The 25022-nt window shown below is 37.7% G+C and overlaps 3 protein-coding genes across 6 annotated transcripts in view; 1 reads left to right on the forward strand and 2 right to left on the reverse strand.

Moving 5' to 3' along the window:
- The window catches only part of THAP5 (THAP domain containing 5), a 136601-nt gene that overhangs the window by 45166 nt on the left and 66413 nt on the right, over positions 1-25022 (reverse strand). For 2 of the 4 annotated variants that reach the window (XR_006212039.1, XR_006212041.1), the window contains exon 4: positions 15171-15350. Coding sequence is in view for 1 of the 4 variants with exons in the window: in XM_042970079.1 (XP_042826013.1) it covers positions 15233-15350 (118 nt within the window). In the remaining 3 variants the exon portion in view is untranslated. Of the gene's footprint in view, positions 1-6691; positions 6719-15091; positions 15351-25022 lie in introns of those variants that run through there. The other 2 variants (XR_006212042.1, XM_042970079.1) reach the window with 2 other exon arrangements.
- Positions 10215-11124, reverse strand: LOC102964113 (60S ribosomal protein L10-like). Its single transcript, XM_015535935.2, has one exon. The coding sequence runs from the start codon at positions 11033-11035 to the stop codon at positions 10469-10471; it is 567 nt and encodes a 188-aa protein (XP_015391421.1). The 5' UTR covers positions 11036-11124; the 3' UTR covers positions 10215-10468.
- Positions 15041-25022, forward strand: part of GPR141 (G protein-coupled receptor 141) — a 45727-nt gene continuing 35745 nt past the window's right edge. The window contains exon 1 of the mRNA XM_007078580.3: positions 15041-15098. The gene's annotated coding sequence lies outside the window, so the exon portion shown is untranslated. The remainder of the gene's footprint in view (positions 15099-25022) is intronic.

Genomic DNA, 25022 nt, shown 5'->3' on the forward strand with positions numbered 1-25022 from the left:
TTATGACAATTTAGCTATCTGGATCACTGTCTTTCTAGTAATGAGGAACTGGAAGAGCAACTGTAGATACTTACTGATTTTATTTATGTTGGGTAACACTGTTTTCAGGAAAGCAGAAGCAGAGGTTCTTTGTAGGCTCCACTTCCTCAGTTGGCCATGGAGAGAGAAGTGTGAATAAGTGAAAAGATAGTATTTCACACTTCTCATTTACTTTTATTTTTTACTTTCATTTTTAAGAAAGAGAAGGGGAGAGAGAGCTTACAAGTGGGGAGGAGAGGGGCAGAGGGAGAAGAGAGAGAATCTTAAGCAGGCTCCACGTGCAGTGCAGAGCCCGACACGGGGCTTCATCTCAAGACTGTGAGATCATGACCTGAGCTGACATCAAGAGTTGGACACTTCCCCGATTAAGCCACCCAGGCGCCCCTCACACCTCTCATTTAAATTGTCAGGCATGTATAGGACACTTTGGGTGTGACAGTAAAGACTAAATATAATGGACATAATAATGGCCCTATCTTACAGGGTTGCCTGAGGACTATATAACATAATGTGAGGAAAATACTTATTGAAGGCATAAGTGTTCAAAAGATGCTAGCTAACAGGTTTATTAATCATAATCATTAATGCAACTCTAACAGAATACCAAGTAATGACAGTATTTTTTAACAATAGCCTTGGGAAAGCTACCATAATATTTCTGAGTTTTCCTTCCCAGCTATAAAATGAGACTAACGATTCCTACCCCTAAAAATTGCTGAGGGGATAATATTTTAAAAATTATGAAATTCTTATTTATTTATTTAATTGAGATACAACTGACACATACCATTATGTTAGTTTCAGGTCTACAATATAATGATTTAATATTTGCATATGTAGTGAAATTATCACCACAATAATTCTAGTTAATATCCATCAAACACATAGTTATGAGTTTCTTTTCCTTGTGATAACTTCTAAGATTTACTCTACTAGCAACTTTCAAATATACAATACAATATTAACTATTTTCCCTATGCTGTACAATACATCTCCAGGAATTATTTTATATGAAATTCTTTTTAAGTTTATTTTTTTATTTCAAGAGAGAAAGAGAGAGAGAGAGAGAGAGAAACAGAGAGAGAGAATGAGAGAGTATGAGCAGCATAGGGGCAGAGAGAGAGGGGAGAGAGAATCCCAAGCGGGCTCCTCACTGTCAGTGCAGAGCCTGATGCAGGGCTCGAACTCACGAACCATGAGATCATGACCTCAGCTGAGATCATGAGTCAGATGCTTAACCGACTGAGCCACCCAGAAGCCCCTATGAAAAATTCTTAACATTAGCCTGGAACATACTAAGCATCCATCCATCCATCCATCCATCCATCTATCCATCAATCCAACCATCCATCAATCTACCTGCTAAGCAAACATTTATTGAGCATATACAATGTGTTTTGTGCTATTGGGCTAAGTGTTGGTCAGTCATTGTAGATAAACCATAATCCCTACTTTCATAGATTTCATCTTCTGATGAACTATAAACAAAACATAAATATTGGCTCAAATATGGCTTTATTATAGTAGATAAATTAAGGTTTTTATTTACAAGTTGGGAATGTTAGCAAATGAGAGATAGTGTGTGAATAGGAAGACTTGTGTACCAAGGCAAAGGAATTTAAAGACAAAGAGGTACCGCCTAGCAGAGTGCTGGCCAGTGTGATGAGACCTACAGTGTTGCACAAGCAGTGGACAAGTTCCCCAGCAAAGGTGGAATCAAACTAATAGTCTCTGGAGCTATGCTGCTAAATACATAAGTACAATGGTACAATAGATGATTGCTGAATAAATTAATAAATTCGTCCTGCAAAAATAAATGCACCATAGAGATGCAGTAACAAAAATAGAACACGAAAACACAAGTGTTGAAAATACAGGAAAACATGGAATGAAAATTTTTTTTAATGACAACAAAAATTTGGGGGCAGCTAAAGGCCCACTATAACTGTCTCTTAAGTTTCTCTGGCAAGAGCTAGCCATTCTTAGGAGAATTCTCTGTACCTCTCACTTGTGGAGTGTTAAGTAAACAAGGAAACCATCACTGATGATGAGTTCCAGGCTAGAGCTCCATCAGGTAGGTAGGCTATCCGGAACTAAGAAGTCAAATCCACCCTCAACTACAAATAGCAAGCATAAGGTCCAAAGCAAAGCAGTCAAGAGCTAGATGGATGTAGAAATGGAAGGTATGCGGGGCACCTGGGTAGCTCTGTCAGTTAAGCCTCTGACTTTGGCTCAGGTCATGATCTTGTGGTCCGTGAGTTTGAGCCCTGTACTGGGCTCTGTGCTGACAGCCCAGAACCTGGAACATGCTTCAGATTCTGGGTCTCCCTCTCTCTCTGCCCCTCCCCCGTTCACACTTTGTCTCTTTCTCAAAAATAAATAAATATTTAAAAAATTATTAAAAAATAAATGGAAGCTAAGCAAAGAAATTAAGGTAAAGGTCAAGAGAAAATGTCTAAGACTATTTCTGTGAACAGGATTGGGATGTTTGAAGCTTATAATTGCGTGCTGGCCTGGCTTAGCCTGGAATAAAAGTTTTTGCCTGGTGATTCAGTTATTAGATCTATTTGGGGTGTGTGTGTGTGTGTGTGTGTGTGTGTGGGTGGGTGTAAATTATTGGTGAATAAATACATTGGAAATTGGAATTCTTCCCCCATGTTGTAACACTTCCTAAGTTATAATACCATTAGATTTTCTTCTCTATGGGAGTTTAGTCTCCCTAAGTGTAGGGGCTCCTATTCTGCTTCTAGAAAAACAAGCTCTGCTTTAAAAATAGTACTGTAGGAGCACCTGAGGCTCAGTCAGTTAACATCTGACTTCAGCTCAGGTCATGATCTCATAGTTCGTGAGTTCCAGACCCTCATTGGACTCCATGCTGACAGTGCAGAATCTGCTTGGGATTCTCAATCTCTCTCAATCTCTCTCTCTCTCTCTCTCTCCCTCTCTCTCTGCCCATCCATTACTTTTGCATTCTCTGTCTCTCTCAAATAAACTTTCAAAAAAAAAAAATAAAGATAGTACTGTAAAACTTGTTTCCTGAGAATTACATTGGCCTGGAATCTAGTCTTTTGTTGACAGGAAGTACAGATTTGTGGTGCGTTCATGTTCGCCCATAAAATTCATTTGTCAACCCTAGCAACACCCTAAAATGCCTTATAAGATCCTGACATGCATATAAATAGGACACCTCATGCTCTGGGGGAAGCCAAGTGAGTGACATCAGTTATTCTAACAATAGAAGCATTAGGGTGTGGACTTCAGGGTGTCCTGGGTATAGCCCCATTTGTATATCAGCACATCATCATCATTATCATCATCGTCATTGTCATCATCACTGTGGTAATCGTCACCCCTTGTAATGACATTTCATTACAGGGGATAATTTTTTTTAATAACTAAATATAGTGTGTGGATGCATTAAATGGTGAAAACCTTGGGCCTCTGCACTGATGAAGATGTTTGATGGTCTCTGTTTCAGAACACTGTATATATGCAGTTTGAAATTCTCTTGAAGAGAATTTACTGGTTTAGACAAAGGTCACACAAATCATAAAACAAGCAACATTTAAAAAATTCTGCAGTAGGGGCATGGGCATTATCCCATTGTCCTAATTAATAAAATAAGCCTGAGTGAGTCTATGTGGTCTAAGGATACCTAATTTACTAGATAAAAGAGAGGAACTTGAATGCAGATTAACTTCCAAATCTTTGCATTCTACTGTGAATGCAGAGTCCACATTCTAATTCATGTCACTGGAAAGTTAAGTTGTGACAGCGATATCTTGCACAGGTTACCAGAATGAAGATGAACAATATTCATTAGACATAGGTATGTGGCTTTTTCATCCAGGCATTTGGCAAGGTTGCTGTTGGCAATATTGACATTCTGGAAACACAAGCTGTATGATTTGGAGAATAACTTTTCTTGAAGGACACTCATGAATAGACTGGTGCTCAAATGGAAATTTTTGGATAGGTAGAGACCTTGAACTTCAGTTCTGTTCTGTTAGACATCTTGAATAAAGATGTAGTAGTGAGATTTAGGATCTAAAAAGTTTTGAAAAACCTTGGAGCAAAATAAAATTTAGTAAAGATCAGTGCAAAGGTCTTCTCTTGGCTTCAAAAGCACAGGATGGTAAGAGATGTGGAGGCAGTTCTGAAAAAAAAGTAGCACATAAAGAGATATCCTTTCACAGGTCTGAGCGCACTGAAGGCGTTTGGTGCAGTCCTGGATGAACCCCTAAGAAAGCAGTTAAATAAACTGAAGGGTATTGAAAGCAGAGAGGCAAGGAGGGTGGAGGAACTCAAAGCTACTCCACATGAGTATTCTGTTAACAGATCGCAGCCCCAGGCATGGAGAAGACGAGACACAAACTGGACAAAGCAAATGTCACCTGGTACTTGCAGAGCTATTGTGCAGAAAAGGGTAAAGCTTTTCCTCGGTGGCTATAAGTGGGGAACTGAAGATGTGGGTAGATAGTATGGTAAGACATTTCAGCTTGTAAGCAATGAATCACTTTAAATGTCAGCACTGTCACAAGATGAGCAGGCAGAGACTGGATGACTACTTGGAAGGGTGTTTCCAGTAACAGTGTGTATCTTCAAACACTGAGATTCTGAGCTTCACAGATCCCTCCCCTGCTCTTTAAATATTTGACATGCCATCATCACCAGCCTCATTTTTATATAGGGTCCCAATATTGGAAATCGTTCCTTTTATGTTCTTAAGATAATTTTGAAGATCTACAGCAGAGTTCAAACAGAGTTTACTTTGCATATTGATTTAATAGGTAAGAGCAGGAAGCTCACAAATGCCATATGCAAATTTGTTCCAAATGAGCTCTAAAAATGGATTTGGAGCTAATTGTTCAGGCACGTATTTCACTGGGGATGAAGCACTGGCCAAACATATTTCAAAATGAGGAAGAGGATGTATTAGCATCAAACCCAGGAAAAGGAGCAGTAGTATGCAAGTGATTCAGAAAAGGAGAACATTCCATCTGAAGCCTTAAGGAGAAAAGAGAACATTGCCTGAAGTCTTATTTGGAAACGAAAGAACTGTGAAAATAATTAGTGGCAAATAACTTACAGCACTGCATTTCCAGTATGGGTCATTTTTAAAAATAAAATTTTATTGTTTCAGCATAATCTAGAGACAGAAAAGTGCACAAATTATAAGGGTAAAACCAGATAAATTACCACAAAGCAAGCACATTTGACTACTGCCCAGATCAAGAGATACCACAGAAGTCCTCCTTCCAGTCATCACTTCTACTTGTGACTTATCCTACATCAGTTTTGCCAATATTTAAATTTTATATAAATGTAATCACTCAATGCCTTCTTTTGCAGCTGACTTCTTTATATTAATACAATGTTTGCAAAATCCATCCAAGTTTTCGCGTGTAGAATTACTTCATTCATTTTCATGGTAAGAGCAATTCTATACATTCCACACTGTCATTTTTGTAATATATTTTATTTTTTTTATTGACCTCTGGGATGTTTCAGATTTGGACTGTTATACATACTGCTGTTATGAACTGTAACTTTTTTTGGTACGCATGCGTATGCATTTTCTGTTGGTTAAATATCTAGGAATGCAATTGCTGGTTCATGGTCATTTGGATATTCAGCTGTAAAAACACAGCTTTAGTGTGCCACTTTTCCACTCCCTCTAGCAGTGTATGAAAATTCTATTTACTCCATATCCTCTGCAACACTTGATATTCTGAGGCATTAAACTCTATTCAAATTTTAAATTTTAATTGTGAGGTATTAAATTCTATTTAAATTTTAGCTATCTGATGTACAGTTAGTGGTATTCCACTGCAGTTTTTGTTTCCAGTTCCCAAATCACTAATATGTGTTTATTGGGAAATCTTTTGCAAATTGTCTATTCATATATTTTGTATACGTAAACTTCATGTTATTATCTTTTTCTTATTGGTACTTAGTTGATGTGAGTCCTTTGTCAGTTTATGAACTACAAAAATCTGTTCCCACTCCATGATTTGCCCTTTTACTGTCTTGATGATGTCTTTGCTGGGCATAAAAATCTTATTTCAGTGCAGTTCAGCTTATCAGTATCTCTTTAGTGATTATTGATTTTTGTATTCTAAGAAAAAAAATTCTTTCTATATCCCAAGGTCATAAAGATACTTTTCTTTGTTATCTTCAGAAATCTTATTATCTTACCTTTCACATTTAGATCAACTTTCTATCTGGAACTGATTTTTATGTATAGTGTGAGGTAAGGAGTCAAGATTCATTTTTTCTTTCATTTGAATGTCCAGCTGACCCAGCCCCATTTATTGAAAGATCATTATTTCCTTCTGTTCTATATTACCACCTTTTTTGTAATTAAGTGTCCATACATGTGTGAATTAGTTTGTGGACTGTATACTCTTCCATTAGTCTATTTGTACATTATTCTGCTAATACTATATTGTCCAAATTATTTTAGATTTAAAATAAATCTTGATACCCAGTATTTTAAATTATTATTATTTTTAATGCTTATTTATTTATTTTGAGAGAGAGAACCTGTATGCATGAGGGGAGGGACAGAAAGAGGGAGAGAGAGAATCCCAAGCAGACTCCAGGCTGTCAGTGCAGAGCTCAGACACAGGGCTCAATGTGGGGCTTGGTCTTATGAACCACGAGATCATTACCTGAGCTGAAATCAAGAATCAGATGTTTAACCCACTGAACCATGCAAGTGCCCCTCTTGATACCTGACATTTTAAATCTTTCAAATATGTCCCTTTTTATCATTGTTTTTGACATTTTAGACTCTTTACATTATCATATACACATTCAAATCATCTTGTCAATTTCCACAGAAAACACTTGTTCAAATTTTGATTAGAAGTGGATTTAATAGAGACAAACCAAAAAACATACTCTTAACTGTAGGGAACAGATAGTTACCAGGAGGGAGGTGGGTGGGGGAATGGGTAAAATTGGTGAAGGGGATTAAGAGTGCACTTACTCTGATGAGCACTGAGCAATATATGGAACTACTGAATCACTAAATCGGACAATTGAAACTGATATGACATTGTACATCAATTACACTGGAATTAAAATGAAAACAAAAAAAGAAATGCATTGAATATAGGTAGCTTAGAGGAGAACAGACATCCTCACGATACTGAATCTTTTTATCTGAAAGTAATATATAGTCTTCCATTCACTGAGGTCTTTTTAAAATTTCTCTCAATGTTATACAGTATCCCACATAGAAGATCTTCTAATATTCTGTTAGATTTATTTTAATATTCTTTGATCCTAATTTAAATGGTATTATTTTAGGGGCACTTTAGTGGCTCAGACAGTTGAGTGCCCAGTTCTTGGTTTCAGCTCAGGTCATGATCCCAGGGTCATGGGATTGAGCCCTGCATTGGGCTCTGTGCTGAGCATGGAGCCTGCTTAAGATTCTCTCTCTCTCTCTCTCTCTCTCTCTCTCTCTCTCTCTCTCCCTTTGTTCCTTTCCCATGCTTGAACACTCTCTCTCTCTAAAAATAAATAAATAAGGAAAGAAAGAAAGAAAGAAAGAAAGAAAGAAAGAAAGAAAGAAAGAAAGAAAGGTATTATTTTAAAAATTGCATTCTCTGCTTGTGTGTTGCAATCGTGACATATGATCGATTTTTTTGCAAATTAACATGTAACTGTTTTGCTAAATTAATAAATTTATTCTATTAGTCTGTCTGTAGTCTTTGGAAGTTTTATGTATAAAATTATTCCACTGGCAAATAAAGACAGTTTTATTTCTTTCTTTCTAATACTTACACCATTTTTAAAAAATATTTTATTTTTTTAAAAGTAGTCTCTATACCCAATGTGGGACTTGAATTTACAACCCCAAGATCAAGAGTCACACACTCTACATACCAAACTGAACCAGCCAGGCACCCCTCCAATATTTATACCTTTTATTGACTGTTTTGCCTCATCACACTGGGTGAGGATACTATGTTGAACCGAACATCTAATATCAAGAGGACAGCTTTCATTGTTTCTCAGTGACATATGATGTTTGCTATAGGATTTTGTAAATATCCTTCTATTCTTAGTTTGTCATTTTTCTTTTTTAAATCATGGATGGATGTTGAATTTTATTCAGAGATGTGTTTTGGTCTCTATTTGAGATGATCATATGATTGTTCTCCTTTATTTGGTTTATGTGGTAAATTGCATTCATTGATTTTTCACGTTACACTATCTTGCCTTCCTGGAATAATTCTCACCTGACCGTAATATATTATCATTTTTTTTATATCACTGGATTTGCTTTGCTAATATTTTGTATAGGCTTTGTGTCTATATAAATGAAAGTTAGTCTCTCTTAGGTCTTTATTGTAATGTTCTTACCAGTATTTGCTATCAAAATTATGATGACCTCAACAAATAACTTGGAAAATTTTTCTCTTTTTCTGAGCTATGGAATAGTATATGTAAGGTCAAGTTTATTTCTAAATATTTGGAGGAACTGATTAGTAAAATTGATGGACATGGAAATTTCTTTCATAGGGTTTTAGTTAAGATTCAATTCATTTAGTAGATACTAAATTATTTGCATTTTATATTTCTTCTTGCGCCACTTTAACCGTTTTGGTAAATTATGGCTTTTTAAAAAAAATATCTATTTATATTTGACAGAGAGAAAGAGACAGAGTGCGAGTGGGGGAGGGGCAGAGAGAGACTGAGACAGAATCTGAAGCAGGCTCCAGGTTCCGAGCTGTCAGAGCCATCAGCACAGAGCCCGATGTGGGTCTTGAACCCATAGCCATGAAATCATGACCTGAGCCAAAGTCGGACACTTAATTGACTGAGCCACCCAGGCACCCCTAAGTTATGGCTTTCTAAATCATTTCATTGAAATTATTACCCCCAAACTGATATGATATCCTTTTGTTTTTATTTCCTTAACAATGGGATCTATAGTTAAGACCCTTTGTTATAAAAAAATCATTCTTGATATTGGTATTTTGTGCACTTTCTTTTTTTCTTGATCTGTCTTTCCAGGGATTTGTGAAATTTATTAGTCTTTTAAAATGTATTATTAGATTTATTTTCTCTAGCACATTTGTTTTATATTTTACTGATATATGTTTTTAATTTTATTATTTGTTTCTTTTTGCTCCTTGGCCTAATTTTTTTTTATGTTTACCACAATAAGTTTATTTTTTTATTATTTTTTAATATGAAATCTATTGTCAAATTGGTTTCCATACAATACCCAGTGCTCATCCCAACAGGTGCTCTCCTCAATGCCCATCACCCCCTTCCCCCTCCCTCCCACCCCCCATTAACCCCCATTTTATTCTCAGTTTTTAAGAGTTTCTTATGGTTTGGCTCCCTTCCTCTCCAACTTTTTTTTTCCTTCCCCTCCCCCATGGTCTTCTGTTAAGTTTCTCAGGATCCACATAAGAGTGAAAACATATGGTATCTGTCTTTCTCTGTATGACTTATTTCACTTAGCATAACACTCTCCAGTTCCATCCACATTGCTACAAAGGCTGTATTTCATTCTTTCTCATTGCCAAGTAGTATTCCATTGTAGATATAAACCACAACTATTTAAAAAAATTTTTTTAACACTCATTTATTATTGAGAGACAGAGAGACACAGAGCGTGAGCAGGGGAGGGGTAGAGAGAGGGGGAGACACAGAATCTGAAACAGGCTCCAGGCTCTGAGCTCTCAGCACAGAGCCCAACGCAGGGCTTGAACTCACAAACTGCGAGATCATGACCTGAGCTGAAGTCGGTTGCTTAACCGACTGAGCCACCCAGGAGCCCCTAAACCACAACTTCTTTATCCATTCATCAGTGGATGGACATTTAGGCTCTTTCCATAATTTGGCTATTGTTGAAAGTGCTGCTATAAACATTGGGGTACAAGTGCCCCTATGCATCAGCACTCCTGTATCCCTCGGGTAAATTCCTAGCAGTGCTATTGCTGGGTCATAGGGTAGATCTATTTTTAACTTTTTGAGGAACCTCCACACTGTTTTCCAGAGTGGCTGCACCAGTTTGTATTCCCACCAACAGTGCAAGAAGGTTCCCGTTTCTCCACATCCTCTCCAGCATCTATAGTCTCCTTATTTGGTTCATTTTAGCCACTCTGACTGGCGTGAGGTGATATCTGAGTGTGGTTTTGATTTGTATTTCCCTGATGAGGTGTGACGTTGAGCATCTTTTCATGTGCCTGTTGCCTCAGCCTAATTTTTTTAACTAGTGGAAATGGATACTTGGATGATTTATTTTCAGCTTTTTTTTTTCTTTGACAGGAAGCAGGGTTTATTGTGGGCGTGAATAAGGAGCGGGCAGTGTCAAGGTTCTCATGACTGCAGAGCCTACCATTTGTCCAAGGGGCCACAATTAGGGATGTATTTGACCAAAGCCATAGCTATCTGGGATAAGCTACTTTTCAGCCATCATGTCTTCAAATTCATTCACATTAAACTTAGTAAAGCCCCACTTCTTGGAAATGTGAATCTTCGGGCAGCCAAGGAACTTGAACTTGGCCCTGCATAGCGTCTCAATCATATGCTCCTTGTTCTGTACCTTGGTACTGGTGGACATGATGACTTGGCCAATGTGGACCCTGGCCACTGTGCCCTGGGGCTTTCCAAAGGCACCCCACACACCTGTCTGGAGCCTGTCAGCTCCAGCACAGGACAACATCTTGTTAATAAGGATGACGTGGAAGGGATGGAACCGCATTTGGATGCAAAAACCATCTTTGCCACAGCTTTTCACCATGTACTTGTTAGCACACATACGGACAGCCTCCAGGGCTTCAGAGGAGAGCTGCTCGTATTCCTCTGGCACTGTGTGGCCACACAGTGGGAACTGCTCCACTTCTGCCTTCTTCTGCCCAAGGTCAAAGATGCGGACCTTGGCATCAGGGACACCTCTGCAGAAACAAGACTTTGGACACCGCTTGTTCTTACAATACCAGTAACACCGGGGTGGGTGGTGGCCCATGGCAATACCACTGGGCCCATGGCCCAGTGGCAAGCCAAAGGAAAAGAGGTTATTTTCAGCTGTTTACTCCTAATAACAGCATTTAAGTATGTCTATAGCTGTATTCTAAAAGTTTTGATACGTTGAACTTTCACTATAATTCAAAGAAAAATATCTCCTAATTTTCATTTGTATTCATTCTCTTAGTGTTTGAATTACTTAAAAGTTTATTACTTTTCAAATATAAAATTTTTAATATTATCTTGTTTCATTATTGATTTCTATCCTAACTGCAATGTTGTCAGAAAATGTGCTCTGTATAATTTTACTTTTTGATATTTTTTAAGGTTTCTTTTAGATTCATCATTTGGTTAACTGGCTTGGCATTTGGTATGAATTTTGCATTTGCTGAGTATAAGGTATGTAAATAAGGTCAAGTTTATTTATTGCATTGTTCAAATCTACTGTATCCATGTTGAGTTTTTGTCTGTTTGGTGTATCAGTTACTAAGAGACATCTGTTAAAAATCTCCCTATGATAGGGGTGCCTGGGTGGCTCAGTCGGTTAAGCGTCTGACTTCAGCTCAGGTCACGATCTTGCGGTCCCTGAGTTCGAGCCCCGCGTCGGGCTCTGGGCTGATGGCTCAGAGCCTGGAGTCTGTTTCAGATTCTGTGTCTCCCTTTCTCTCTGCCCCTCCCCCATTCATGCTCTGTCTCTCTCTGTCTCAAAAAAAAAAAAAAAATCTCCCTCTGATAATGGATTTGTCCATTTTCCTTTTAGTTGCATCATTATTTTGCTTTACATATTTTGAAACTCATTATTAAGTGTAACAAATTTACAACTATAATATTTTGGAAATATTAACTCTTTTATCATAATAAAATTTCCTGTGTTTATTGCCAATAAAGTGTCTTGCCTTATAGTCTAATTTCCCTGAGAAATATATAAAATATAGTTATATTGGCCTTAAAATTTTTTTTCATTCATCTATTTTAGTTTTTTTGTGTTGCATTTCAAGTGTGTCTCTTAATCAACATTTACTGTCATGTACTTTTTTTCATGTAGTCTAAAACCTTTGTTTGTGATTGCTCACTCATTTAGATACTATTATATTAGGGGGTTTGTATAATTCTTTATCTTATTACCTCTTTAAATATTGGTTCTGCCTAATTCTTTCTCTTCTCTCTTTCTAGGACACCAATTCTGGGCATGTTAGGACTTTCCTGTGTCTTCTTTGTGATTTTGTGTAATTTTTATCCTTTCTTCCCTCCTCTGTTCTTCAATCTGATATTTTCTTCTGATTTATTCTAGCTCCATTTTCTGTGTCTCATCTTCTATTAGCCCCATCAATTGAGTATTTAATTTTATTATTTTATTTTTCTGTTTCAGAATTTCCATTTGAATTTTAAAAGCTAGATTCCCAAAAGAAATGTAAAATTCTCTGCATTTCACCTTATTTCTTCAAACTATTAATCAGTTATTTTAAAGTCCTTCAATCTGTATCTCCTTATGCATTTGTTTCTATTTTAGGTTTATTTTCATGATTTTGGTTATTAGGTCTTATCTTTTGACATAAGTATGCCTATTAATATCAATTGAAACTTGAGGAACTCCCCTCTACTTGCTAGATGGGATGCTGCCTGATTCATGGGTCATTTAATAAGACCAATTATAGGGGTGCCTAGATGGCTCAGTGGGTTAAGCATCTGATCTCGATTTTGGCTCAGGTCATGATCTCACAGTATGAGATTGAGCCCCACATGGGGCTCTGCACTAACAGCACAGTGTGGAGCCTGCCTAGAATTCTCTCTCTCCCTTCTCTCTGCCCCCCTCCCCCAATCTCTATCTCAAGTTAAACAAATAAACTTTAAAAAATAAAGCCAATTGTATCTTCAAATTGTATCTATCTATATCTATATCTATATCTATCTATATATATTTGTACAGAACCTTGAACAATACATGCAAAAATTTTCAGAGCTAATTTACTGATTTAGAAAGTGTTATCATTCTCTAGAACTTTTTTTTTTGGCTCCAGAAATTACTTTTTTTAGGTGTTTGTTTGTTTGTTTGTTTGTTTATTTATTTATTTATTTATTTATAAAGGGAGAGAGAGAGTGTGTGAGCAGGGGAGAGGCAGAGAGAGGCAGAGAGAGGCAGAGAGAGAATCCCACACAGGCTCCATGCTGCCAGTACAGAATGTGATCTCACGAACTGTGAGATCATGACCTGAGACAAAATCAAGAGTGGGAGGTTTTAACCGACTGAGCCACCCAGGTGCCCCTCCAGCCATGACTTTTGCTCGTGGTAAGAGGGAGGCTGTTAAAATGATGATGAATCCCTTAATCTATTCACTGATTATCTATTTACCTAACTAATTTAGTAGATTAGAAATTTGGCTCTAATCTTGTGATGACATAGCATTTCTAGTTCATGCCTTCTCCAAAGGTGAAGTCCTATAAAGGTCCCACTTGAAAGCTTGACTATAAGGGTGCCACCTTCTTTGTGGTCCCTGGACTCTAATTTTTCCCCTAAACAGGTGTCCTTCACTTCTGAGCTTCCTAACTACCCCTTTCTGCTCAATTTCTCTGCCTCTCAGTGGCCACTTACAAATCAGAAACACCTTGAGTGAAAACTTGAATTAAAAATCAGGTTCACCCTTTGTACTTCTCTTTTCCTGGGGATTTTGTTTTTTCAGGTTCTCATGACCTGGCCAGCTTTCTATAGCCTTCAAACCAATAGGTTTTATATTCTATCCTTTTTTTTTTTTAGTTGTTCTTAGAAGGTGGGTGTGTCTGGAACAGTCTTCTCTACCATTACTAAAAACTAAAATTCCTCCAGTTTGAGTTATTTTGAAACATATTGAGTTTTTTTTACTCCTATTTACTCCTATAACACAAAAATGGCACACCTGCTGCAGCTGAAGACTTTCCAGACAAAGAGACCTTCCCTTGAAACTAAAAAACAACAGTCAGATGCACTAATAATATTATGCGTAGAACAAGAAATGTGAACAAAAGGAAACAAGGACTGCAAACTGTTTGCCTAGAATATTCTTCAGCATTTGACAGGAAACCGGAAATCATCAGAAATTACCAAAATCATAATTCTAATTAGGGCCTTGAAAGTAGAGAGAACCCAGGGATGGTGTGTTTGATGCTCGCTTTTCTCTTTTTTTTAATGCAGAAATGTCAAATTAGAGCTAAAAACTGGAGTATATTTAAAATGTTGATATTTAACAAATTAGCATTTTAACTCCCAGATTTCTATACAAAATTATCATGTAATTTACACAATAGTTATAATATTTCTAGACTATTACAGTGCTGCATAATAAGCTAGACAAATTAGAGCAGTTTGAGGAACTTATTTTTCTTTCAAATACTTGCCGTTTATGTCTGTGACTGTGTGCTTATCTTCTTTTGGAGATAATGTTAAGAGTCTAAAAAGCAAGGCTGTGGACAAATGTACTCCCTTACTCTGCCACTCTAATGGTCTCTGCTTGAGCCATCCTCTCTCTCACTCTAAGTAAATGAACTGTTCAGTGTCATATCATAGGCAATATTATATATCCATGACAGAGCTAATCACCAAAATACATGATAAGAATAGTAGTTCTAGGTCCCCAGTGGGTGACAGAACAACTCTGTCAATTTTCGAAGGGAAATACTACATATACAATCTTTCATCCCAAACACAACACACAGTTTATCTCCCCTTTTTGTTTTTGATAATATCATTTTTTTCCTTAATGGATTCTTACAGTAGTCCTAAAACCTTAATATTTCTTGACAGTTGGCCTTGTTGTCATTTTGCAACCTGGATTACTGTTCATCTTTTTAAGAGCCTGGTTTTTCAACGCTAGTGTGTTTGAAATAGTTTTGAGGTTTTGTGGTTGCTGTTGACTCTCTTACGGAACTTCGAACACACCAGTTTCCTTTTGCTTTAGTGAACTGGCTGGGCCTTTTGAATGCACGCAGTCCATGGAAGTGCCCAAGCAGACTTATTACTAGAAAAGAATCCCATCTGGAATTCAGACAGGTGGCCCATCTCAGTACCTCCCTGAGAAGTCTGGCTTTTTCAGGTAAGTGCAGAAGACCTGGGGTGGGACGCTCATGAATGAAGGTTATGCGTGAAGAGAACATACTGAACTTACCATTGAAGTTCTAATTCAGAATCTTCAGTCTCGCTGTAAAAAGCAAGCTTATTTCCTCTTGATCACAATTCCTCCTTTAGAAAAGGAATTGTCCAGTTCTTTCCATGTAGTACACACTGCTCTGAAGGTGACACCCAGTTTTTATATGTGGTCAAAAATGAACAAAAGTGGTTTCGGAATCTGTCAAAAGAAAAAAGAAAAAAAGAGAGTCTTGTTAAAACCATCATAGAGGCCTTTGGGCATTTGATATTGCATTTACATATTATTAAAATGTTTATATTTTAAGTGTTTTTTTCTTCTGAAAATCTTTAAGCTCTATTATTGGTAATATTCTCACATATGGTTTAAAACTATTCTGGCAGCCTTAATCAATAGAAGAAAACAATCAACAGCAGTCAGGTACTTTGAAATTTCTAAAAGAAGTATATTCAAAGTAACATGTGTAATAATGGTTATTATGATTCTTTTATCCTATTTTTGCAGTACTATATGACAGAGGGAATCTGAAAACAACTTTAAAATCACAGAATTGCAAGAAGTATTGCACTTCAAATATGTGAAATAAATATAATGTAAACTTTAAAAAAGTAAGTCAGTAATGTACAACTTGAGTTTGAGTTTAATCTTGCTTAACAAATTTGTAATATAATTTTGGATGGGTCACTTAATTCCTGGATTTCAACTTCCTATACAACTGCGTAATTATTTGTCTAAGAGATTTTAAGGACTCCAGATTTACAACTCCTTGTTCTATTTTTTATTGGGTTTAAGTCAATCAGTCAATATTATAACTGATCAACAGGAGTAATGAGAAGAACAATAAATGAGGAATCAAGTGGTATGAATTCTAGTCTTCTGTTTTCTAGTAATTGGCTGAGTGATTTAGAAAATATTTTCTAAACATTTTAGGCCAGGGCTTGCCAAATTTTTTCTATAAAGGACAAGATAGTAAATAACTTAGGTTTTGCCATCCAGGAGGCAAAATTGAAGATAATATGAAATCATTCAAAAATGTAAAAACCATCTTTAGCTCACAGGCGATAGAAAAATGGGAGATGAGCTATATTTGGCCTCAGGGCCATAGCTTTCCAACTCCTGTTCTAGGCAATGATTTCCAACAATTATAAAGTGGAAGATGTAGGAGTTTGTGGATGATACATAGGGTGATCCACCAATCCCCTAAAGTTGTATACAAGAGTCTGAGTGTATGTAAATATGCTACTTTTTAATGAGAAAAAAAGCCCACATATTTCATCAGATTTTTGAGGGGTTCAAAACCCAATGTAAGGTCAAGGACCACAGGACTAGATGATTCCTAAAGATGTTTTCCAAATCTAAAATTCAATGAAATGTTTGTTGGATGTCTACTATGTCTAAGCCACCGTGCTAACACTACAATAGATGTTATTAGCACATTATGACCAAAATAACATGTCAAAAATATACTAAAGAAGATTGTAATATGCACAAATCAGTAATATCCTTCCAAATAATAGCTTTGGCAAAAATTCTGCAATTAGTCAGACATTTTTGAGATATTACTTTGCAAATTGTCTTCAAATCTGGTATGAATGATGTCAAAATATTAATCAAATATTCTTATTGTCTTATCTTATTTTTGATGACAATGGTATTAGTCATGATAACCATAATCGAATTTAACCTAAGCAGAGTTTCTTTCCTAAAAATATGACTTCTGTAAGAGCAGGAACTATGCATTTTTCATCCTTGTATTTGGGAACAATGTTTGTCACATACTAAGTGCTCAACATCTCTGGAATGTATATTTGAATGAATGAATGAATGAATGAATGAATGAATGAAAAGACAATCCTATCATGGCACATAATTACGGTCACATTGAAGGCCTAGCACCCAAAATGCTCTAAAAACAATCATTGCTAAGGCCAAAGATTGCTTCTCTTTTCAACTTTGGACATAACCGTGATTTCAAAATACTTGGTCAACTAAAGATTGCAGTTCCTGGGGATTAAGTCATCTTTTTTAACAAGAGTGAAGTTTGTTGAATTTAATTCACATGTTACAGATGTTCCAGTAACCTAGTCTGTGGGAGGGAGTGATGGAGAGTGGTGTTTGATTAAGGAATAGCAGCATGCTCAGCGTCTGAGCCCTTCCTGCTAAGACCAGGTAGTTGGTTGTACCAGCTAGAGCATTACACGTAAACAGGCAATCCAAAACTCAGATCTAATAGAACTTACAGTAACACTCTGTTCTATGATAAAGAAGTTCAGCCTGATTTCCATTGCCTGGCCAAATGATGATGCCAAAATCTGAGCACCATTGACTTGGGATTCCCCACAGCTACACAGGGTAGAAAATGACTTGCAATTGAAATGTACCTCTCTTCTCTATCTAGGAATAATTTCATTTTATGAAAGGGGAATTCAATTTACAATAGCTGGCTAGTGATTCATTCACTACTCTAGGGAAATTTGAATCTTAAGATTTAAAAAATTTAAGAAATGTTAATGAAAAGCCTGCGCAGTCCTGTGTACATCTGGAGTTATGCCTGAAATGTCCTTATTCAAAAAAGTGCATCCCACCTTCTTGCCTGCTTTCACTCCCCCTCCACTGCAAAAGCTATTAGGTAAATAGCAACAAACTATTCACTTTGGGATGTAATTATAGAGCATGCCTGTGCAGTGTCATGCTGCATTAAATAACACCACTTGTTCAACTGTTAGAGGTTGTGCTAAAGTCATATTCCTGGATCTCCTTAGGGATTGAGATTAGTCCTACATAGAGTCAAAAATTCCAAACCTTCATAAATGGGATCTCAAATATATAACCCAATTATATTTAAGGTCCAAGGTCTGGCTTAAGTTATGACAGGAAGCTCCATCCCTTCCTGAAGGATTTTTGAGATATTCTGGGCTGTGCTTCAGTGTTCTATAAGCCCAAAGCAGCGGGTGCCTCTCATCTGACTGCTGCCCTGGGATCTATCTGCAGATCAATTCTGCACCTTTCTTTCTTTTCTTTTCTTTTTTAAAATATTTATTTATTTATTTTGAGAGTGATCAAGCAGGGGAAGGGCAGAGAGAGAGGGAGAGAGAGAATCCCAAGCAGGCTCCGTGCTGTCAGCACAGAGACTGATGTGAAGCTCGATCTCATGAATCATGAAATCATGGTTTGAGCCGAGATCAAGAGTTGGATTCTCAACCAATGGAGCCACCCAGGCACCCCACCTCTGCACCTTTCTGGCTGGCTTCATTCCAGAAAGTGAACAAGGCACCTCTGGTTCCCTCTCAAACACAACTGACTTGAATCTGTAACAAATTTTTCTGCAAACTTTTTCTTGGAAGGACTAGATAATAAACATCTTAGGTTTCATAGACCATACAATCTCTGCCACAACTACTCAACTCTGTAGGTATCATGCAAAAGCAGCCACAGATAATACATAAACAAGTATCTGTGATGAGATAAAAACTTTACTTATAAAAACAGGTGGCTGGTCCACCGGCTGTGGTTTGCTGGCCTGTGAACTATATTGAAGGCTTGATGATAACTTAAAAATTACAATTTTGTAGAAGGAAATGAAAAAGTTAAAGTTAGGATCACCTAATGTGGGCATTACTACTTCTTTGTGGAGGTATCCAACAGCTACCTCTCATTAGCCCTGGGGTGTGGCCATGCTACTGAGGCCTACTCACGATTCTGGGGCAGAACACTTCTCTCCTTACCTTCACATCGACAAATTCAGGTTTCTCCCTTCCTATGTGAAGCTCTGCTTAGAGTGTATCAAAAATAAGTTTGTTCCATAATCATCTCTAAAGAGCAAGGCCCACTGAACAGAAATGCAGTCCATCCACATATGAAGCATCTTCAGTACCTTCTAGTTGTACTACAAGAAAGCTCACCAAAATATCCTTTCTTTTTTTTTTTACATTTTTTAATCTTTATTTTTTTTTCCAATATATGAAATTTATTGTCAAATTGGTTTCCATACAACACCCAGTGCTCATCCCAAAAGGTGCCCTCCTCAATACCCATCACCCACCCTCCTCTCCCTCCCACCCCCCATCAACCCTCAGTTTGTTCCCAGTTTTTAACAGTCTCTTATGCTTTGGCTCTCTCCCACTCTAACCTCCTTTTTTTTTTTTTTCTTCCCCTCCCCCATGGGTTTCTGTTAAGTTTTTCAGGATCCACATAAGAGTGAAACCATATGGTATCTGTCTTTCTCTGTATGGCTTATTTCACTTAGCATCACACTCTCCAGTTCCATCTACGTTGCTACAAAGGACCATATTTTGTTCTTTCTCATTGCCATGTAGTACTCCATTGTGTATATAAACCACAATTTCTTTATCCATTCATCAGTGGATGGACATTTAGGCTCTTTCCACAATTTGGCTATTGTTGAGAGTGCTGCTATAAACATTGGAGTACAAGTGCCCCTATGCATCAGTACTCCTGTATCCCTTGGGTAAATTCCTAGCAGTGCTATTGCTGGGTCATAGGGTAGGTCTATTTTTAATTTTCTGAGGAACCTCCACACTGTTTTCCAGAGTGGCTGCACCAGTTTGCATTCCCACCAACAGTGCAAGAGGGTTCCCGTTTCTCCACATCCTCTCCAGCAACTTTAGTCTCCTGATTTGTTCATTTTAGCCACTCTGACTGGCGTGAGGTGATATCTGAGTGTGGTTTTGATTTGTATTTCCCTGATGAGGAGCGACGTTGAGCATCTTTTCATGTGCCTGTTGGCCATCCGGATGTCTTCTTTAGAGAAGTGTCTATTCATGTTTTCTGCCCATTTCTTCACTGGGTTATTTGTTTTTCGGGTGTGGAGTTTGGTGAGCTCTTTATAGATTTTGGATACTAGCCCTTTGTCCGATATGTCATTTGCAAATATCTTTTCCCATTCCATTGGTTGCCTTTTAGTTTTGTTGGTTGTTTCCTTTGCTGTGCAGAAGATTTTTATCTTCATAACGTCCCAGTAATTCATTTTTGCTTTTAATTCCCTTGCCTTTGGGGATGTGTCGAGTAAGAGATTGCTACGGCTGAGGTCAGAGAGGTCTTTTCCTGCTTTCTCCTCTAGGGTTTGGATGGTTTCCTGTCTCACATTCAGGTCCTTTATCCATTTTGAGTTTATTTTTGTGAATGGTGTGAGAAAGTGGTCTAGTTTCAACCTTCTGCATGTTGCTGTCCAGTTTTCCCAGCACCATTTGTTAAAGAGACTGTCTTTTTTCCATTGGATGTTCTTTCCTGCTTTGTCAAAGATTAGTTGGCCATACGTTTGTGGGTCTAGTTCTGGGGTTTCTAGTCTATTCCATTGGTCTATGTGTCTGTTTTTGTGCCACAAAATTATCCTTTCTTGACTAAAGCAAGTGTCTGTCCTAAAGACAAATTATTTTCCTGTTTCTTATTTTTTTTTTTTGCTAAAGAATACACAAAATTTACCATTTTAACCATGTTTAAGTGTACTGTTCAGTAGCATTAAATATAGCTACATTATTATGCAACCAACACCACTATCCATCTCCAAAACTTTTTCATCATCCCAAACTGAATCTCTGTACCCCTTAAACAATAAATCCCTACTCTCTACTCACACCCTGGTAACCACCATTCTACTGTCTGTCTCTTTCATGTTGACTATTCTAAATCCTTCAGATAAATGGAATCATAGTATCTGCTCTTTTCTGGAAAGATAAATTCTTGGTTCTATTGTTAGAATCACATGAAAAAATAAATCACCTGTCTATTCTGGCTCCCAGCGATCTCTGGTTTGAAAATATTGGCATCTAGTCTGAGAACACCTGACATGAATTATCTCCCACTATTCTCCAATCTGTTGCCCCTGAGATATTATTAGAATATCTCATCTTTCCCCCAATGCATATTACACATTATCTTCTTTGTAAAATTGTGATCCATGCCTAGACCACTGCTGCATCATTTTCCCCTCTGGGACTCCTAGTTGTCAAAACCAGCACAGCAACTACGTCTAGGGCCTTCACTGACATTGACAGATGGAAATGTTCTCCTCTTTTTGTGTCACCTGATGTATTAGAAAAACCACCCACTCTTTCCCTTTCATGGGTGTGTCCTTTACTACTAATACAGAATACCTCAATTCTGACACTTCTGGTTAACAAATGTACAGAGCCTTCTCTTCCCACATCAAGTATTTCTCCACAACACCAGCTGTGGCCTATAATTTAACTTGATCTGACACTATCTACCTGGAGACAGAGTCAGACCCCACAGGTTAAAGGCCAAGTCCCAAAAAATTGCTCCCAGCCTGCTTCAGATACCAATCACAAGTAGTAGGTCCTCATGGTGCACATCACTCTGTCAGATTTGGCTGCAAAACACAGTCTTCCACTACTCCCTTCTCAGATTTGATTAATTTGCTAAAGCATCTTACAGAACTCAAGAAACACTTAACTTACGTATACCAGTTTATTAAAGCATATTATAAAGGTTACAAATGAACAGCCAGATGAAGAGATACATAAAGCAAGGTCTTGGGAGGGACCCTGAGCCCTGGAGCTTGTCCCTATTGAGTCAGGGGAGATGCCCTGCCAGTGTGGATATGTTCACCAACCTGAAAGCTCTCCAAAGCCCCTACTTTTGGGATTGATCAATTATGAACTCCATTTCCAGTCCCTCTCCCCTCTCTGGAGGATGGGATGGGACTGAAAATTTGGGATTTGGTCTTTCTGGTGACTACCCCCCCATACAGAAGCCATCTGGGAGCCCACCCGGAGTCACCATGTTATGAGTACTCTTATCACTTAGGATTTTACAAGGAGTTAGGAATCCTGTGTCAGGGACTGGGGGCAGAGACAAATATATGTGTTTCTTATTATTTCACAGCTGTACAATGGCACTCATGTAATTTATCACACAGTGCCTAAGACTATTTTAATGCAAGTCTTCTCTTTCCCCTAGGTTGTAATCTCTTTGCAGAGCACTGACCATATCTAGCACAGACTTTATTCTATGCAGGAGCCTGACTTAGAAAAGCTTTAGTTGGGATTTGCACATGATATGCAAGAATTAAATTCAAAAATTTCATCAATCCACTTCCCCCAGTCTCTCTTTCCATACACCACATTATTTACAATATATCCTAAAAATATCTCTACCAAGAACAAAATTGCTAAATTGGCCTGTTTCAGATCTCTTCCCATGAAGCAAATGTCAAATAAAACTTTTTCTTGTTTTCAGGAAAAAAAAATGAATAGTAAAATAGGGATTATTATCTACTTCATTCTTTGTTAATATTATAGGTAGAGAGGCATGTGGAAATATTCAAAGATGTTTATGACCCCTTCTGTCTAGGAGACAATAATATATTTGGAAAGCTGCAATTTATCCATGTAAAACAAATGCAAAGATCATGTCATCATGAGGATCTGTATTTGTCAAAATTTTTATGGCTTCTAAGCAGGAGATAGGTATAATAATCTTTATTTTACTACTAAATTTTTAAAGAAAATTTAATGAAAAGAACTTGAAAGTTTAATGTCAAATTTTGTTCAGAGAAAAAGATCTAAAAGAGGCCAATTCTAAGATGTTGCTCTTGGCAGAGACATTAACAAGAAAAAAAGTGGTTAGATAATTTTTGTTACATTGCATAAAAAGAAAAAGGATGTTGAGTAAAAATCATTAGCCAGATGATGTATAGGTAGCTTGTATAAGTAGCTAGTTTTCTATACCAGGTCTTAATACCATTAAGGCTTATTAGAAAAAATTGAAAGCATTTTATCAGGAATACTAATTGCTTCCCAAAAGAACATAGTGAAGTGGATTACACAGAAAAGCTCTGTTCCAGGTTAGGTTTAGATAATTTTTACTTTATGTTGATAATGACAAAATCAAAGATTAAGGTCACCTGGACACTGTTGCAGGTCAGGGAAGTGAATTTTGTTTGAGTTTTCTCCAGCAGCCTCTGTATTCGGGCACGAGTTGCATGATGTGGACTCTAAAAGCTGGGATAATTTCATGAGTAGGAAGGTCAGTGAAGACAGAGGGGTCAGAAGGTTGGGACTCTCAACTGAGACTTGATGTGTGAAATTTGAAGGACTGACAAGGAATGTGGAGGTCCATTACATTAACGCAGTGATTCTCCAGGTGTGTCTGTATTGGAAGCACCTGAACAACTTGTTAAAAGCACCAATTTCTAAGTCTCCCCATAGATTCCGATCCAGTGGCCTGAGAGGAGGAATATTCAGAGAGATGATCTGTGCATCCTGGCCCCAATACCCAGTACTGTGCATACATACAAGAGAGTCTATCATAGGGGGAGATATAGGCCTTATTCCTTTTAGCTATGCTTTCTTTGTAAAAAATCATGAGTCTTTCAGCCTTTGTATACTTCTAAGTGGCAAACACATCTGCCATGCCCCACACCTTGGTCAACTCCAACAAGCCTCAGCTTTTGTGTTTGTAAAAGAGAGATCACATCTAACTCAAATGAGAATTGCAAGGATCCAAAGTACTGACATATGCAAAATGCCTAGGACACAGTATTATTCAATAATTATCATCCTTCTTCCCTCCTACAACCACTGTAGAGTTTATAGTTCCTACAATAAACCTGAAACTATTCTCATCTCACAGTCCCATCTGTCAATGACATTCAATCAAAGACCACGTGGATACCTATAGTTTTTTTTTTTTAATTTTTTTTTTTTTTTAACGTTTATTTATTTTTGAGACAGAGACAGAGCATGAACGGGGGAGGGTCAGAGAGAGGGGGAGGGTCAGAGAGAGGGAGATACAGAATCTGAAACAGGCTCCAGGCTCTGAGCTGTCAGCACAGAGCCCGACGCAGGGCTCGAACTCACGGACCGCGAGATCATGACCTGAGCCGAAGTTGGCCGCCCAACCGACTGAGCCACCCAGGCGCCCCTGGATACCTATAGTTTAAAAACTCTGGTTTATTACTCATTGCAGGGAGGGAGAAAACACACCATGGGGGACCACGGGCTAACTCAATAAGATAGTGTTAGAAACAATCTATCATAGAATTTGGGCTTTGACGGAGTGATTTAGGGGAGGGTTTCAAGAAGTAGGGGTTGGCGCTATACTGGATGTTGCCAGAAAGCAAAGGCCATTTTATGTTTCGGTCATTAATTTTAACTAAGGAAGGGGATGTATGGTACTTCATGTGTGGCCCAGCGACCTTGTTTTTGTCTGTGTTTAAACAAAATTATACAGAGGCCTTTCATTGTCTCATTTTATCAGACTGACACTCCTGACTGCTCTCCTTTGCTCTTTTTCACTTCTGAAATGAAACAGAGTATAGAGGAAAAGCTGATATTCATTTTAATACCTGTTTAAATGAAGAGACTGAACATTTACTGACATTGCCTATGTTTGACATCATGCCAAGCTTTAATTCTATCTCACAGTACATGTTCTATATAAGGTGGGGTTAGAAGCCAGATCAGCTACGACTTCTAATTATAAAAGCTTCCAGTCTTTATGCTGTTGTCTTGTTGGCACCACTGGAACCCATGAATGAATTCCTGCCCATCTAAATAAATTGATTTCAGAGGGCCTGGCTGGCTCAGTTGGTGGAGTGTGTGACTCTTGATCTTGGGGTTGTAGGTTCGAGCCTCATGCTATTGGCATGGAGCCCACTTGGGATTCTCTGTCTCCTCTCTCTCTGACACTCCCCCCATCATGTCCTCACCCGTGTGCACATGCTCTCTCCCTATAAATAAAATCTTTATAAATAAATAAGTCCTTCAATTTATAATCAGAGACTGGAAAAAACCTTTTTTTTTGTTAAAAAACATAGTAAATATTTTTGAGTTTGTAGGTCATATAGTCCCTCCCATGATCACTCAACTGTCATTGTAGCAGGAAAGCAGC

This window comes from Panthera tigris, chromosome A2 (assembly GCF_018350195.1).
Source record: "Panthera tigris isolate Pti1 chromosome A2, P.tigris_Pti1_mat1.1, whole genome shotgun sequence".
Taxonomy (NCBI): domain Eukaryota; kingdom Metazoa; phylum Chordata; class Mammalia; order Carnivora; family Felidae; genus Panthera; species Panthera tigris.